At 45.0% G+C, this 12,957-nt stretch overlaps 1 protein-coding gene across 1 annotated transcript in view; it reads right to left on the bottom strand.

Moving 5' to 3' along the window:
• The window catches only part of Fam171a1 (family with sequence similarity 171 member A1), a 117,038-nt gene that overhangs the window by 38,659 nt on the left and 65,422 nt on the right, over nt 1-12,957 (bottom strand). The window contains exons 2-3 of the mRNA XM_046448364.2: nt 12,056-12,283; nt 4,524-4,616 (exon numbers count right to left, since the gene is read on the bottom strand). Of these exons, the coding sequence (XP_046304320.1) occupies nt 4,524-4,616; nt 12,056-12,283 (321 nt within the window). The remainder of the gene's footprint in view (nt 1-4,523; nt 4,617-12,055; nt 12,284-12,957) is intronic.

A 12,957-nucleotide genomic window follows, 5' to 3' on the forward strand; every position in this document is an offset into this window, starting at 1 on the left:
AGGGCACAGTGTGTGCCACTCAAGAGCTGGACTTGAGTGGGCCTGCAGGGAGGGTCATGGGAGTTCCTGGTATAGGAGTGAAACAATGATATTTGTTTTTACCCAATTCTGATAGCAGGTGGGGAATGGCTATGGGTAGGGAGGGCCTAATGCTGAGGCTGCTATGAAGTGGCTCAAGTGAGAAATGATAAAGCTCCAAATAAAGACAGCGACACTGGGGGGTTGACACAGAAGAGGTGTCTCGAGTTGAAAATCATTTTTGGACTAAGTGATAGGCAGGGAAGTAAGAACCTCTGAGGGAGGTGAGAAGAAAGGAACAAAGTGATGGGCAGAGATGGTAAAGAAGGAGAAACGAGAGTCAAGAAGGAAGCAATGGGGAGGGTTTAAAGCCAGGCAGAAGTCAATCAGAAGGAGGACTGAAAAGGGGTTGTTGGATCTGGCAATTCCAGCTCCGCTAAACTCAGCAAGAGAAATTTCTAAAGAATAGCCTGGGGCCAAGTAAAAGGGAGCCTGAAGTAATGCACAAGCAAGAGGAGATTCTCCAGTTTGGGAGGGAAAGAAAATGAGGAGACTGTAATTTGAGGAAGGTGTAAGAAGGGCTTCTCTTTAAATGGCAGACATAAGCAATCTTGAGAGCTGAGAAAGAACTAGAAGAGAACAATGCAAGATCCAGCACAAAGGGAGGAAGGTTGCAAAGGAGGAGAAGATGAGGAATGGAGCCAGTGGGAATGTGAAGGGACTCAGTGGGGCAGACAAACTGCAGGAAGAAATCTGAGCAGGTCCCTGTGAGAGAGGGAGCAGAAGCCAGGGGACCGAAGCCACCATGCCCCGAAGGCCTTGATTTTTCACTCTGAAACAATCAGCAAAGTCACTGCTAAGAGATGGGGCATGAAGGTGGGCGCAGGAGAGGCTTCGGCACATGTCCTGAGGAACAGAAAAGGGACTGTGCAGGGCACAGTGAAGAGGCCCGGCCAAGGATGGAGACTGCTGGTCTGGGTGGTGCCAGTTGGCCTGTTGACAGATGAACAGCCAGGAGCAGTCTGGAGCATCTTGCCTTATCTTCCTATTCACTGTCATCACATTCTGGGTCATTTCTCCCAGGATGGCACTCAGGCCTCTGAAAGGCAGAGCTGCACGTTAGTCCCCAGTTCAATGTTCTCTTCTTCCATTCTCTTCTCATTGCACTGACAAATCAATTTGCCAGCATTTTACAACAAAGAGCACATTTTCATGTACAGCCTCTGCGGAGGGAAATTCCTCTAACGGACCAGTTACTCAGTTGCCCGCCCCACTCTTTCTCTTCACTGTTATAAGACTGTTCCAGGCTTTCTTTATAAAAGAATACCAACACTAACAAGACAACCACTTCCTTTACTTTTAAAATGCAAGGAGTGATGACTGCTAAGGCCAATTCCATTGGAAACATGCATTTACTGTAGCTTGGATGTTTGCAGGCATGTACAGAATCCTACTTAGTTTGATGAGAAACTGTTTTATTGATGAATCAGAACAGACTTTTGGAAATATCACAAAGTATCTATCACAGAAGGAAGAAAGCAGATCATCATTTTATTTTCATTGAAAAACTCTCATTACTGTGAGTTTACTCTCTATCTTATTTGGTTGACACCATTTTAAAGTCAAAACCCCACCTGCAGCGTTGAGAGTTTGCCTGGGGAGAACAATGCGTCCATTCCCCTTCTCTTCCCATCGCCATCTCTCCCCGAGTAGCCTTCATTCCCTTGAAGCTTTTCCTCTAGTGTCACATCAAACAATGCAGCATCATCTCACACAGCACGTGCTCCACGTGAAGCTTCACAAATGATCCACCGTCATACTCCCTACTCCTTTTCCCAGGCTTGTCTGACACATCAGACCCTCCAAGCAACACGCTCAAATAAACGGGTTTACAGCACTTCACATTTCTGAGCAGGCAAGAATTTATTCTTTCCCTCTTCTAAACCCGCTGAAAAAATAATAAATGCAACCACATAGGACCAGCTTGAGAATAAAAACAATATACCTTTCATAAATTCAGTGATATGTTGGTTTTGGAGATTGGAAGTGCTTTCCTTCCAACTGGCAACCCATCCATTATTATTATAATAGTGCCATGCCAAGGAATAGTACAAGTAAATGTTATTAAACTCATGAAATAGGGTAAGTTAAGAAAATTAACAAAACGTCTGTAATTTTAAGAAGCTGGCATGGAAATGGGATTACAAAAGGAAGAAATGATTCTCAGTTGATTTCTGGTTAGCAACAGGAGATAGAGATACAATAGACTAAATAAATTAATTGCTAACGAAAACTACCTGAATGACTTACCTCCTTGGGTTTACTTTTCTGATCACACTTCTTGCTCCAGAGAGAAAGAGCTATTCAATACTGTGTGTGTGTGTGTGTGTGTGTGTGTGCATGCATGGGTGTGAGTGTGCATTTTGTTTTAGCATTCATAACCAAGAAAAATATTGACCATGGAATAAGCTGTCTATATAAGGAGGTTCAAAAAAGCGGTTGCCTTTGGCTGTCTTTTTGTATTTGTTTACTCCATCAGTGAATTACTCACTGGGTACCTGTCACAAGGCAGGCACAGGGCCAGACCCTGGAGGTACCAAGATGGTGAAACACAGTTGTTGCCCTTTGGGTTTTAAATTTAGTTGAGGAGTGTGCCACCAAGCCTGGCAGACAAGGAGGAGTTGTTAAAGGATCCAGAGCCCCTGGCTGGTGGGTTATTTATAAGGATCTGAGGAACAAAAAGGGATAGCGGGGCTTGTGGGCACCTGAGGACAGGACCCGTTGGGTATTGAAAGTGCAGGAGCTGGCCCAGCTGGCCCTGGGCTGAGGACAGCTCTGGGATGACCAGGAAGGAGTGTTGTGTGGGATTCCCTCTCACTCCAGTGCCATTAACAAGACTCCACTAACCCAGCTCTGCCTCCTTCTGACCTGCTTCTAAATGGCCTCCTCTTCCTACTCATCCTTTCTGTTCTAACTGGCTCACAGGCGAGGGCACAGGCCCAGCCTGCACCTCAGAACCAGTCAGCTGCAATTCCTACGTCTCCTGGAGTCTTAGTTCAGTCTGGGTAAAAGGAAGAGAGGCCAGAGCTGCTGACTTCAGCCAGGTCCCAAGCCCTGGCCACTCTATGGAATGGCTACCCCTATGCTGGGTGTCTGCTCCAGATCCAGACACCATGGCCTGGAGTCACATGATCCAAAGCCCTTGGCAGGTGAGGTTGCAAGGCAAGGCAGTTGGCACAACTCTCATCTCCAGTGGAGATACAGGAAGGACCTGGAGTATGGGACATTGAAGCTAGCCTTATTGTCCAGGGAGGATCTGAAGATGGAATTTATTCTTTCCCACTTCTAAACCCACTGATGGAAGGTGAGGTGGGATGTTCCACACAGAAAATAGGAAAAGAAACTCAGGCTGGAACAGAACACATGAGGGAGAAGAACACTTAGAAGGGAGGTTGAGTCCAGATCCCAGAGACCTGTGGGTCCTCAGGAAGGAGACTGATTTTATTCTTTGGTAAAGGGGGGCCAGAGAGGGAGAGACTCAAGGCACAAAGTCTAGTTGATTCTTCTGTATTTCAGCTCCAATCCTGCTGCAAAGACTGCAGACCAGCATGCTAGCTGGGGGCAACTGCAGAGACTCACCAGGACCCGAGGAAGCACCTGGGAATGGCAGTGCAAATGGCAGTGCAGGCAGAGGGGTAGTGACTGGCAGTGACTTGGGCTGGGGGTCAGCTTCACTGTAATTGCATTTGACTCATGGAAATAAGAAGAGGAGAAAAGGTCATACACACCCCTACATGGGGAGAGGAGGATGACTGCTTACAGACTACACATGACAGGGACTCTGCAATCCCTCATGAAACCCCTCAGAGCCTTGAGAGGAGATACTTGAGGCTGGCAGGTGACAGTGAAGAGGTGACAAGGATGTCAGACAGCCATGATGCAATACAGTGTGGCCATGACTCTGGATCCTACAGATTTAAGCACTGGTCACAAATACCTCACTAAGGACAGATGGAAAGGGAAGAAATGACATGTTTTCTCCTGTAGGGAACCAGTGTCAAAGATGGCGCTGGAGGAAAAGAGCAGAGGCTATCAATTACTCTGTGGGGCCTACAAGGGACAACGGAGAAGAGAAAGCAATATTTGGACACTTATTAGCCTTTGAGATTGACCATGCCCACTAGGAAATGCAGCCAGGTGTGCCCTGGACTGTGACGCAGACAAAATTAACAATCTCTCCTTTGGAGAGGAGAGAAGATGGAGGACAATCCCCTTTTTCCCTTCACACACTTAAAGGATAGGTCTGACAGAAATAAGATTACAGTCAAGTGGTAGTTTAGCCAAAATTTAGATGTGTTGTGACCTCACCGGGACAAAACACGTTATGTCTCAGTTTTGGATAAATTCATTTCTGTGACCATCCAACAACATGTGGGGTCCCTCATGAGATTTGAGTAGTCGGCCCCCAAGTTACTCTTGCTTCCCTTTTTAAATATGAAACCTACCTTGGAATCCTGATACTATTTGGACAACATCTTCATAGACCATTAGAGTAGCAGATCGTTCTGGAAGCAGGCCAAGGCTTAGCGAAGAAAATACTGCAGGAACAAAGATGGACACGAGTTTATTCTGACATTCAAATCCAAAGGCCCCTCTAGTTTTCTAGGTACTCTGCATTCTTTTAATTTTCTGATGTCAAATCAATCGATAATGTTGATTTTTCAAGATGATTAGTAAAAGCCCTTCAAAATACCACAAGAGTATTACAATCTCTTATATACAAATTGTTTGCCCTACAATAATCAAAAGAGAAATTTGGTTAAAAGTTTTTTAGTAAATTAACGGCCTCATTGCACTAGGAATATATTAAAAACTTAATGCATACACTATATAAGCACAGAATATGTAATGTTAGATATTAATATTAAGAAAAAAATTTTAAATATGTATTTAGATCATGTGTGCCTCATGGTAAAAGAATATTTGCCCCATATCCTGGAATCTAATAACATGAGAGAACTTATGCCATTTAAAAAGTACTGCTTAAGTACCAACAACAAATTTCATGAAGCTTATACATTTTTTGGTAGAATGTACAGATATAAGAAAAAACATGCATTATAGAATAATGATAATCATTAACATTCCCAAGCCCTTATAACAGGCAGACATTATTCTAAATCCTTTGGTTTTGGCCATTTGTCTACTAAATATTGAAACACCTCTCTCAAGTGTTATTAGCTATTACTAACATGTCCATTTTACAGGTAATGGAACAGGTTTAAAGGTGAGGAAATAATGGGCCCTTCATTACCTAGCTGATAAGTGCAAGGAGCCAGGCTTTGAACTCTGGAGCTCAAACTCTGGAAACAACCAGGTAAATGTTTGTCTACTGATGAACAGAAAAAATAAAGTGTATTATATACACACAAGGGGATATTATTCATCCATAAACAGGAAGTAGTACAGACATGCCAGGAACTTTTGGATTGGTCACTGTGGGGAGTGTTTTATGGGGGAAGTGGTGGTTTAAGTCACAGAAGTTGGGGTGATCTCAGGCCCTTTGCTCAAAACACACTGCCTGTTGCCTATTCAGTGCTGGTAGGGCAAGTGTGGGTGAGGCTGAGCTTTGTGAAGTGTTTTTGTTTGCATATTTGTTTTTAGTGCTAGGGATGGAACCCAAGGACCCAGGCTCTGGTTACATGAGTGCTGTGTTATTGAGCCAAGTCCCTAGCCCAGCATCCTTAAGTTTAATGAATTCTAAACACGTTTATTGAGCCTTTCCTATATCAGACATGTTTCAGGAGCCGGGATCCAGTGGCGACCAAGAGATCTATCTGATCGCCGGGCCCCATGCAGAGGTTGCGTGAAGGACTGGTGGCATAAAGCAGGGAGCGAGAGGGGTTTCAAAGGAAGCCCCGTGTTTAGTGTTTGTGCTTTGAGTTTTGTGTCCTCTGACAGTTCCATCTGGACTTTTTCCCTACAGCATTGGGCAGTGGCACTTGGGGATGGGAGGCAGCCACAGCAGAGGGAGTGGTGAGTTGGAGAACTGCTTTGGGGGGCAGGGGGACACCCCTGGCGTGGACATCGGCATGGGTGGGTACGGGTACACCTTTGCCCCCCATGTCCAGCACTACATAAAGGAGCAGTGCAGGGTCAGGGTGACTCACCAGGACTCTGCAGCTGCAAAAGGGAGTGTCACAAACATGGCCAGGCACAAAGGGCCACACACTGATTCCATTTATATGCGATATCCAGAAAGGCAAATCCAAGAGACAGAAGGCAAATGAGTGGTTGCCAGGTGCTGGAAGGGGTGGGGGAACAGCAAGTCAGGGGATGGGATTCTGGGTGGGGGTGGAAAAGGCTGGAACCAGGGGCCACGTGGTGGCTGCACAAATGGTGCATTTTATGGCACATGAATTACATCTTGAACATCAAAATGAACAGAAAAGAGAATTTACCTCAGGGGTTCAAAGTTCAGACATGGTTGGGAGGAAGAATGAGAAGAAACTGCTACAACAAAGGGTTTTGGGAGCTTCTGCCTCTGCCTGCCTGCGCCTGCCTGCCTGGCCATGGGTGGTTCCATTAGCGGGAGGAGCCCTAACATGGTTAAATCCTCATTATTGTAACCTCTAACACTAACCCTGTTGTCTAATGGCATAGGGCACCTAGTGGCAAGGAAGAACGGACAGGACCCCTGTGGAGGGTATGTCTGTAGGAAATAGTTCACCTCCAAATGCTGCAGTGCCACACTCTGTCTCTCCGTGTGCAGCTCTGGCCCAGAGCTCGCCCAGAGCGTTAAAGCATTTTCTAGGCCCGGAACACTCTGTCTGACTGGCACGGGGGTCCCTGAGCTCTGAACTACCTGTGGGCATGTCCTTCAAGAGTTACGTGACCAACCACTGCAGTGTGTTTTGAAAACTTTTCTCCCCTAAACATGGTACATAGGGCAGCTGCTCTGGCAAACTGTTCTCAAAAGAGGAAAAAAATGATTCTTATAATGATCCTGCTGAACCTGCTGAGTATGACAGGGGCTTCCTGGAGCAGGAGGCCTCCCAAACCCACTGAGTACCCAGGGTGGGAAGTGGCAGAGAGGCCCCAGGAGTTTCAAGCAGATGGTACTTCTACCCATCTCAGACTGATGCCCAGAAGTCCTTTTCACATCAAGTAGATTTTTTTTTTTGTGGTGCTGGGATGGAACTCAGGGACTTGTATATGCTAGGCAAGTGCTCTACCACTGAGCCATTCCCCCAACCAGACCCTCCAACCCCCTTTTTAAAGTTAGATCTTGTTTATTTGGTGCTGGGGATTGAACCCAGGGCCTTGTGCAGGCAAGGCAAGCACTTTACCAACTGAGATATATCCCCAGCCCCACAGACCCTTAGTTTTTGATAAATTGAGAGAAAGGAACATCTAACTTCATCTGGAAGAGGCAGGAAGAACAGAAAGCAGTCCAGGTGGGCTTTATAAAACAAAAGACAAGCTTGCCAAGTGAGGGATGGTAATTGAATAGCAGCTTGGACAAACACAGAGAGGCCAGACTCTTTTAGGGAATGACAACCGCCCAAGGCAGCCAGACCAAGAGGCAGGTCAAGGAGCGATAGCAGCGGGGTGCGGGGAGGATCTGCTCGTCATCTTTACTCCCATCTGCTGCCGCCCAAGGATTTTAGGCTGGCATATAATATAACTAGACAATTGCATTTTCAGATGCAGTGCTCAGTGGCATAGTGGGTGGTTTTCGGGGGGAGGGGGGGAGGCAGATTAACCTGGCCAGAGGCTACTGCAACAGCCCTGGATCACTGTAATAACTCTGGCTGAGACAAAGGCTGTTGAGAAGGAAACAATTCAGATATAGAGTGACAGTTTTCAGTGGATGGATTGGATTTTTATGTAGTTAAATTTGTGCTTTCCTGTTTGCCAAAGGTGAAGAGGGCTCTCTCTATGCTAGGCTCCCCAGTCCCCAATCTATACCCACTTCTATGAAAGGGGAAAAAACTCAACACATCCTCTAGGAACTATTGCTAAGGATGAAAAAAGAAATTCACTCCAAGATCTCATAAGGAGGCTCATGCAAACTAAAACACTGTGTGCGCACACAGTATAGAAAACATTTGTTAGTTTTGATTTTTTCATATTAATTTTAGAAGAGGCTCCTGGCTCTTTTCTCTTCCTTGCCCAATTATCTGAAATACCAAAAGTGTTAAGACCTGACCTACAAAAGAAAAAAAGTGACAAAAGCAATAATCTACTCTGCTTTTTACAAGAGGCTCATATAAATTTTGGTTGCTTCCTGTCTCATTTCAGTTAAGAGTATCTTTATTATGTTGAAAAGCCAAGCAGAATAAAATAATCAAAGACCAGGGGAGGTGCTTGAAAGTTATCCAGTTTAATCAATTTCATTTTAGAACTAAGAAACACAGGCTCAGAAACTCTTGATAGGCCCAAGCTATGTGGGGCCGGCTAGGGGCGGGCGGGCCTGGCACTGGGTGTCTTCATGCCTCATCCAAAATTCTTCCAATTAAACTACACTATTGCCATTATTTGACTCATTTAAGGAAATGGATATCATGGAAATGGTTTCTTTTTCTCAAAGAATCATCATGTCAACATAGTCAAAATTAATAAAACTGGAGCACTGTTGATCTTCATTATCCATGGATTCCATCTCTGCAAATGTGCCTACTTGCTAAAATTTACTTGTCACTTTAAAATCAATGCTCTTGGTGTTTTACACGCCTATGGAAAGAGTAGCTAAAGATGTGACTCTCCCAATGCACACACTTCCAGTGGAGACACTGGACACTCTGCATTTTGTTTCAGCTCTCATCTCTAAGTGTCCTTTTCTCCATTTATTTAGCTGCTAAGATTTTCACATTTTTTTCCACTTTCTGTTGGTGATTTCACTACTGAAAATGGACCTAAGCTTAATACTGAAGTGCTGTCTAGGTTTCTTAGTGAGAGAAGGTTGGGATATGCCTTATGGAGAAAATATGCATGATAGAAAAGCTTGCTTCAGCTACAGTGCTGTGGGCCATGAGCCCAATGTTAACCAGCCAACAACAAATGTTAAATAAGGTATTTTTAAACAGAAACACAAATACAACATTGTGAGCAGAGGCTCCAGGAACAAACATACCCTGTGCTTCCCTCATAGCACTGGTTCAGTATGTGCTAACTCCATCTTTGAGGCAACTTTATAGACTGTAACTTCCACAAATAATGTCAGTTGACTGGACTTAGTGTGGCTGTTCACCTAACACAGGCAGATACTGTCTAAATTTTCCCTAGATTATTTCCAGTGACTTCACAGTATAGAAAATAATGAAGTCAACCGTGTTTCTTTGTTGTGAGATGGAACCTAATAAATATGTCCTTTCCTCTTTTGCTTGCTCTCAGGGTTCTGTCCCAGGCCCACAGTCCTCCATTATTTGGTACACCTCATAGTTTTGACTCTCATCTGGATACTTCTGATATCCTCCAACTAAACTTCTAGCCCAGACCTCTCTCTAGGAACCACAGTGCACTTCAAACTGAAGGCTGGTTATGCTCACTTGGTATCCCCAGAGGCAATTTAACCAAATATATATTACACTAAACTTATCATCAGCCACCACTCCAACACCTGTCCCTCTCCTCCTGTTTCCCTGATCTCCTTTAGGGTCTCCATCCACCTCTGCTTGCACCTGGAGCTTGGGGGAGCCTGGCATGGTCTTCTAAGCCTATTGCCTCCCCTTGCAGGTCCTGTCCAGTTTCACCAGCCAGAAATCTGAGGTTCAACTCTAGTTTCTTCTACTTGCTCTTCTACCTTACCTCTTTCCCATCCATTCTCCAAGGCCTTTCAAGGATGCTGCCTGCTCAATATTTCTCTTAAATTTTCCTAAATGATCACCTCAATTGTATTAACATCAAATCCACTTTCCATAACTCAGTGATCTCAACACTTAGTGAACATTTTTTATACATGAAGTATCTGGTGGTGGCAGTGATAAGGTTGCTTATTAAAATACAGACTCCCAAGGCAGCTTCCCAACTGAATGGCTGAGTCCTGTCTCTCTGTTTCTACCATCATCTTTTGATGCTGGTATCTATTAACCTCAAGGCTCAGCACCCCTACTGTCTCCTCCAGGAAATCCTGTTCATTCCCCCCAAGCACTGGTTAAGCCTCTTCCCCTGGCATCCTATATGGGTGTCTGTATATAAATTTATCTGAGTACTGACCTTGCATGATGGTTGACTTTGTATGTCAACTTGACGGGATTAAGGGATGCCAAGACAGGTGGAAAGCATTAATTGTTCTCAATCATTGCATTATTTATTCTGAAAGCTTCTATAGACACTAAGCATATACATCCTCTTCTGCTAAAGGAAAATCCAGGTGTTTTGGCACTTGGTTACAATGCTTAGGCTCAGTCATCTTGGCCAGTGAGTAGATGATCTGGGAAAGATCTGCTTTACTGTGTGTGGGGGTGGGGGGTGGGGGGGAGTTCCCAGATAGAACTAAAAGGTGGAGGAAAGGCAAATTCTTGCTCACTCTCTTCTGGAGGTGGGATGTCCTTCTTCACCTGCTCTTGGAGGTCAGAACTCCAGGTTCTCTGGCTTTTAGGTTTTGGGAATCATACCATGCTAGCCAACAATAAATATTAAATAAGGTATTTTTAAACAGAAACACAAATACAACAAAGTTATGTATTGATCAGTTTATGGAAACATTGTGAACACAGAGGCTTAAGACTGAGATGCCACTGGAATTCTTGATTCTGGGGCCTTCGGACTTGGAATGAGCCATGTTACAGGATTCCCTGATTCTCCAGCTTGAAATGGCCTATTGGGGGACTTCTAAGCCTCCATCAGCAGGTGAAGCAATTTCCCTAGTAAGTCCCCTTTTCCCCATGTCTCTAGATAACCTATCAGTTCTGTTTCTCTGGAAAATCCTGACTAAAAACACCCTGTGTGATGGAAATCATTTCTATGGCTGACTTCATAATCAAACTTGAAACTATCTAGGCCGAGTTCCAGATTTGGTGCCCAGGGCAGTGTCTGGTATATAGTAGGTACTTTATAAAAGTAAATTGATATACAAAGAATTTTACGAATTTGAGAAGACACTGGGGCTTTATAAAGCAGAAAAAGCTCTTCTAGGTGTGGCCACACATCCTCAGGGCAGCTGGGTCCCTGCAAGGAGTGTATTTGGCTATGCTGCAGGATGGAGCTGAGCACTGACATGGGTATTTTTCCTGGCACTGCCCTCAATGCTATGCACTTACTGACCACCTACTGTGCTGGGTGCTGTAGGGTAGTTTACCTGTGGTGACTAATTTTTGGTCAGAACCACTCCACAAGGTAGTCTTAGCTCCAATTTACGGAACTGGCACGGGAGCTAGAGGGCTCCTCTGCAGAGGGGACCAGAGCCCAATCAGTCGGTTTCTAAAGCCTGTGCTGTCGTGACTCTCAGCCCCAGCTTTGCCACTCACCAGTCTTGGTGTCAACATACAGTATGCTCTGGGTACCAGGTGGAGTCTGAGGTCAAAGGACAGAGGGGCCCAGTGGCTGCCACTCCCCACCTACCCTACCTTGAATTGAAGCTGTGTTAGGCATTGTCTTTGCTCCTGGCAGTGGACACACTATTCTGTGTGACCAATAGGAAAGGGGAAAGACCTTTGGACATCCTTGCACTTGGGCCCCTGGTGTGACAGTAGAGGAAGAAGGCCCCAGCAGCTGATGAGGACATTGTGCGCTAAAGCCCAGTTACACACATAGTCCTACTAGTTATCATGGTGCAAAGTGAAGTGGTGGGCAGATGAGCAGAAATGCTCAAGCTTCTGATTCCACTGTGTGTATGTAACATGGCAGCCAGCTTCACAAGTTGACCCCATCCCCCCCCCCACACCTAACGGGGCCCCAAAAGGTAAGCAGAAAATCAACACACAGGTTTTACTGACTGTCTGACTTACACCTTCAAAACCACTTCTGTTCTGACTCCGGCATCATCTGCCAATACCACGAAGTCTGTTTTAGACAAAGATTAAGAACACCTTACCAGGTAATCGGATTGGCTTCCATGGGGCAGAATTTGGCACATAGGCATGCTTGGTGGCGGTGACGATTAACTGACTGCCCAGCTTGTACTGGAACTTGACGAAAGCGACACCATCTGTCCCTGATGTGCCAGAGGCAATGGAGACCTGGTTGGCAAAGATCTCAATAAGCGCATCTGCGATGGGCTGGTGGGTACTGGCGTCGCTGACGTGCACCTTCAGTGTGACTTCTAGAAACAGAAGAAGCAAAGAGAACAGCTGTTGTGAATCAAGAAGCAGCAATATCAATACTGCCATACCTGTGATAAGAGGCGGAAGGTGGGCCACGCTAAGACAATCTAGGTCAACACCCTCAGTGTGGGTCATTGTGACTGGGGACTTTTCTTCTTAGAGGTCTGCCTTTTACTTTAAATAATTTCCTACTTTCTTCAAAGCCACTGCCTGTCATCCACAGCTTCCTTCTTAACTCCTTCCTGTTTATTCCAACAGATAATTGAGAGACAGGTTCTATCCACTCAACACGCTGGACAACAAACACAATGGTCTTTCATCCTTTCCCGCATTGCTGGTAAACAGCCCCAAAAGGGCTCTGGCCACTACAGAAGGGAAATACATGCTTGGTGCAGGATAAAATCGACAATGTGAAAATCTAGGATGTGATGGTACCTGATACACTTAGTCAGTTCTCCAATTTTATCCATGTATCTTCATGCAGACTTGCAGAAGGTATACCACACACAGTTTCTCACTGAAATTGGTCTTCCATGTCTCCAAATAGTAAGCTAAATTACAACATTAAACTCATTTTCATAATATTCATATGGCAAAAATCCTCTCAAAGAGGGCAAGTGGGAAGAGCTCTGTAGGGCTTCATTGATGATTTATGTAATTTTATGTAAATGTA

This window comes from Marmota monax, unplaced genomic scaffold, assembly GCF_021218885.2.
Source record: "Marmota monax isolate L192 unplaced genomic scaffold, Marmota_monax_Labrador192_F-V1.1 WCK01_AAM20220418_F8-fsc00066, whole genome shotgun sequence".
Taxonomy (NCBI): Eukaryota; Metazoa; Chordata; class Mammalia; order Rodentia; family Sciuridae; genus Marmota; species Marmota monax.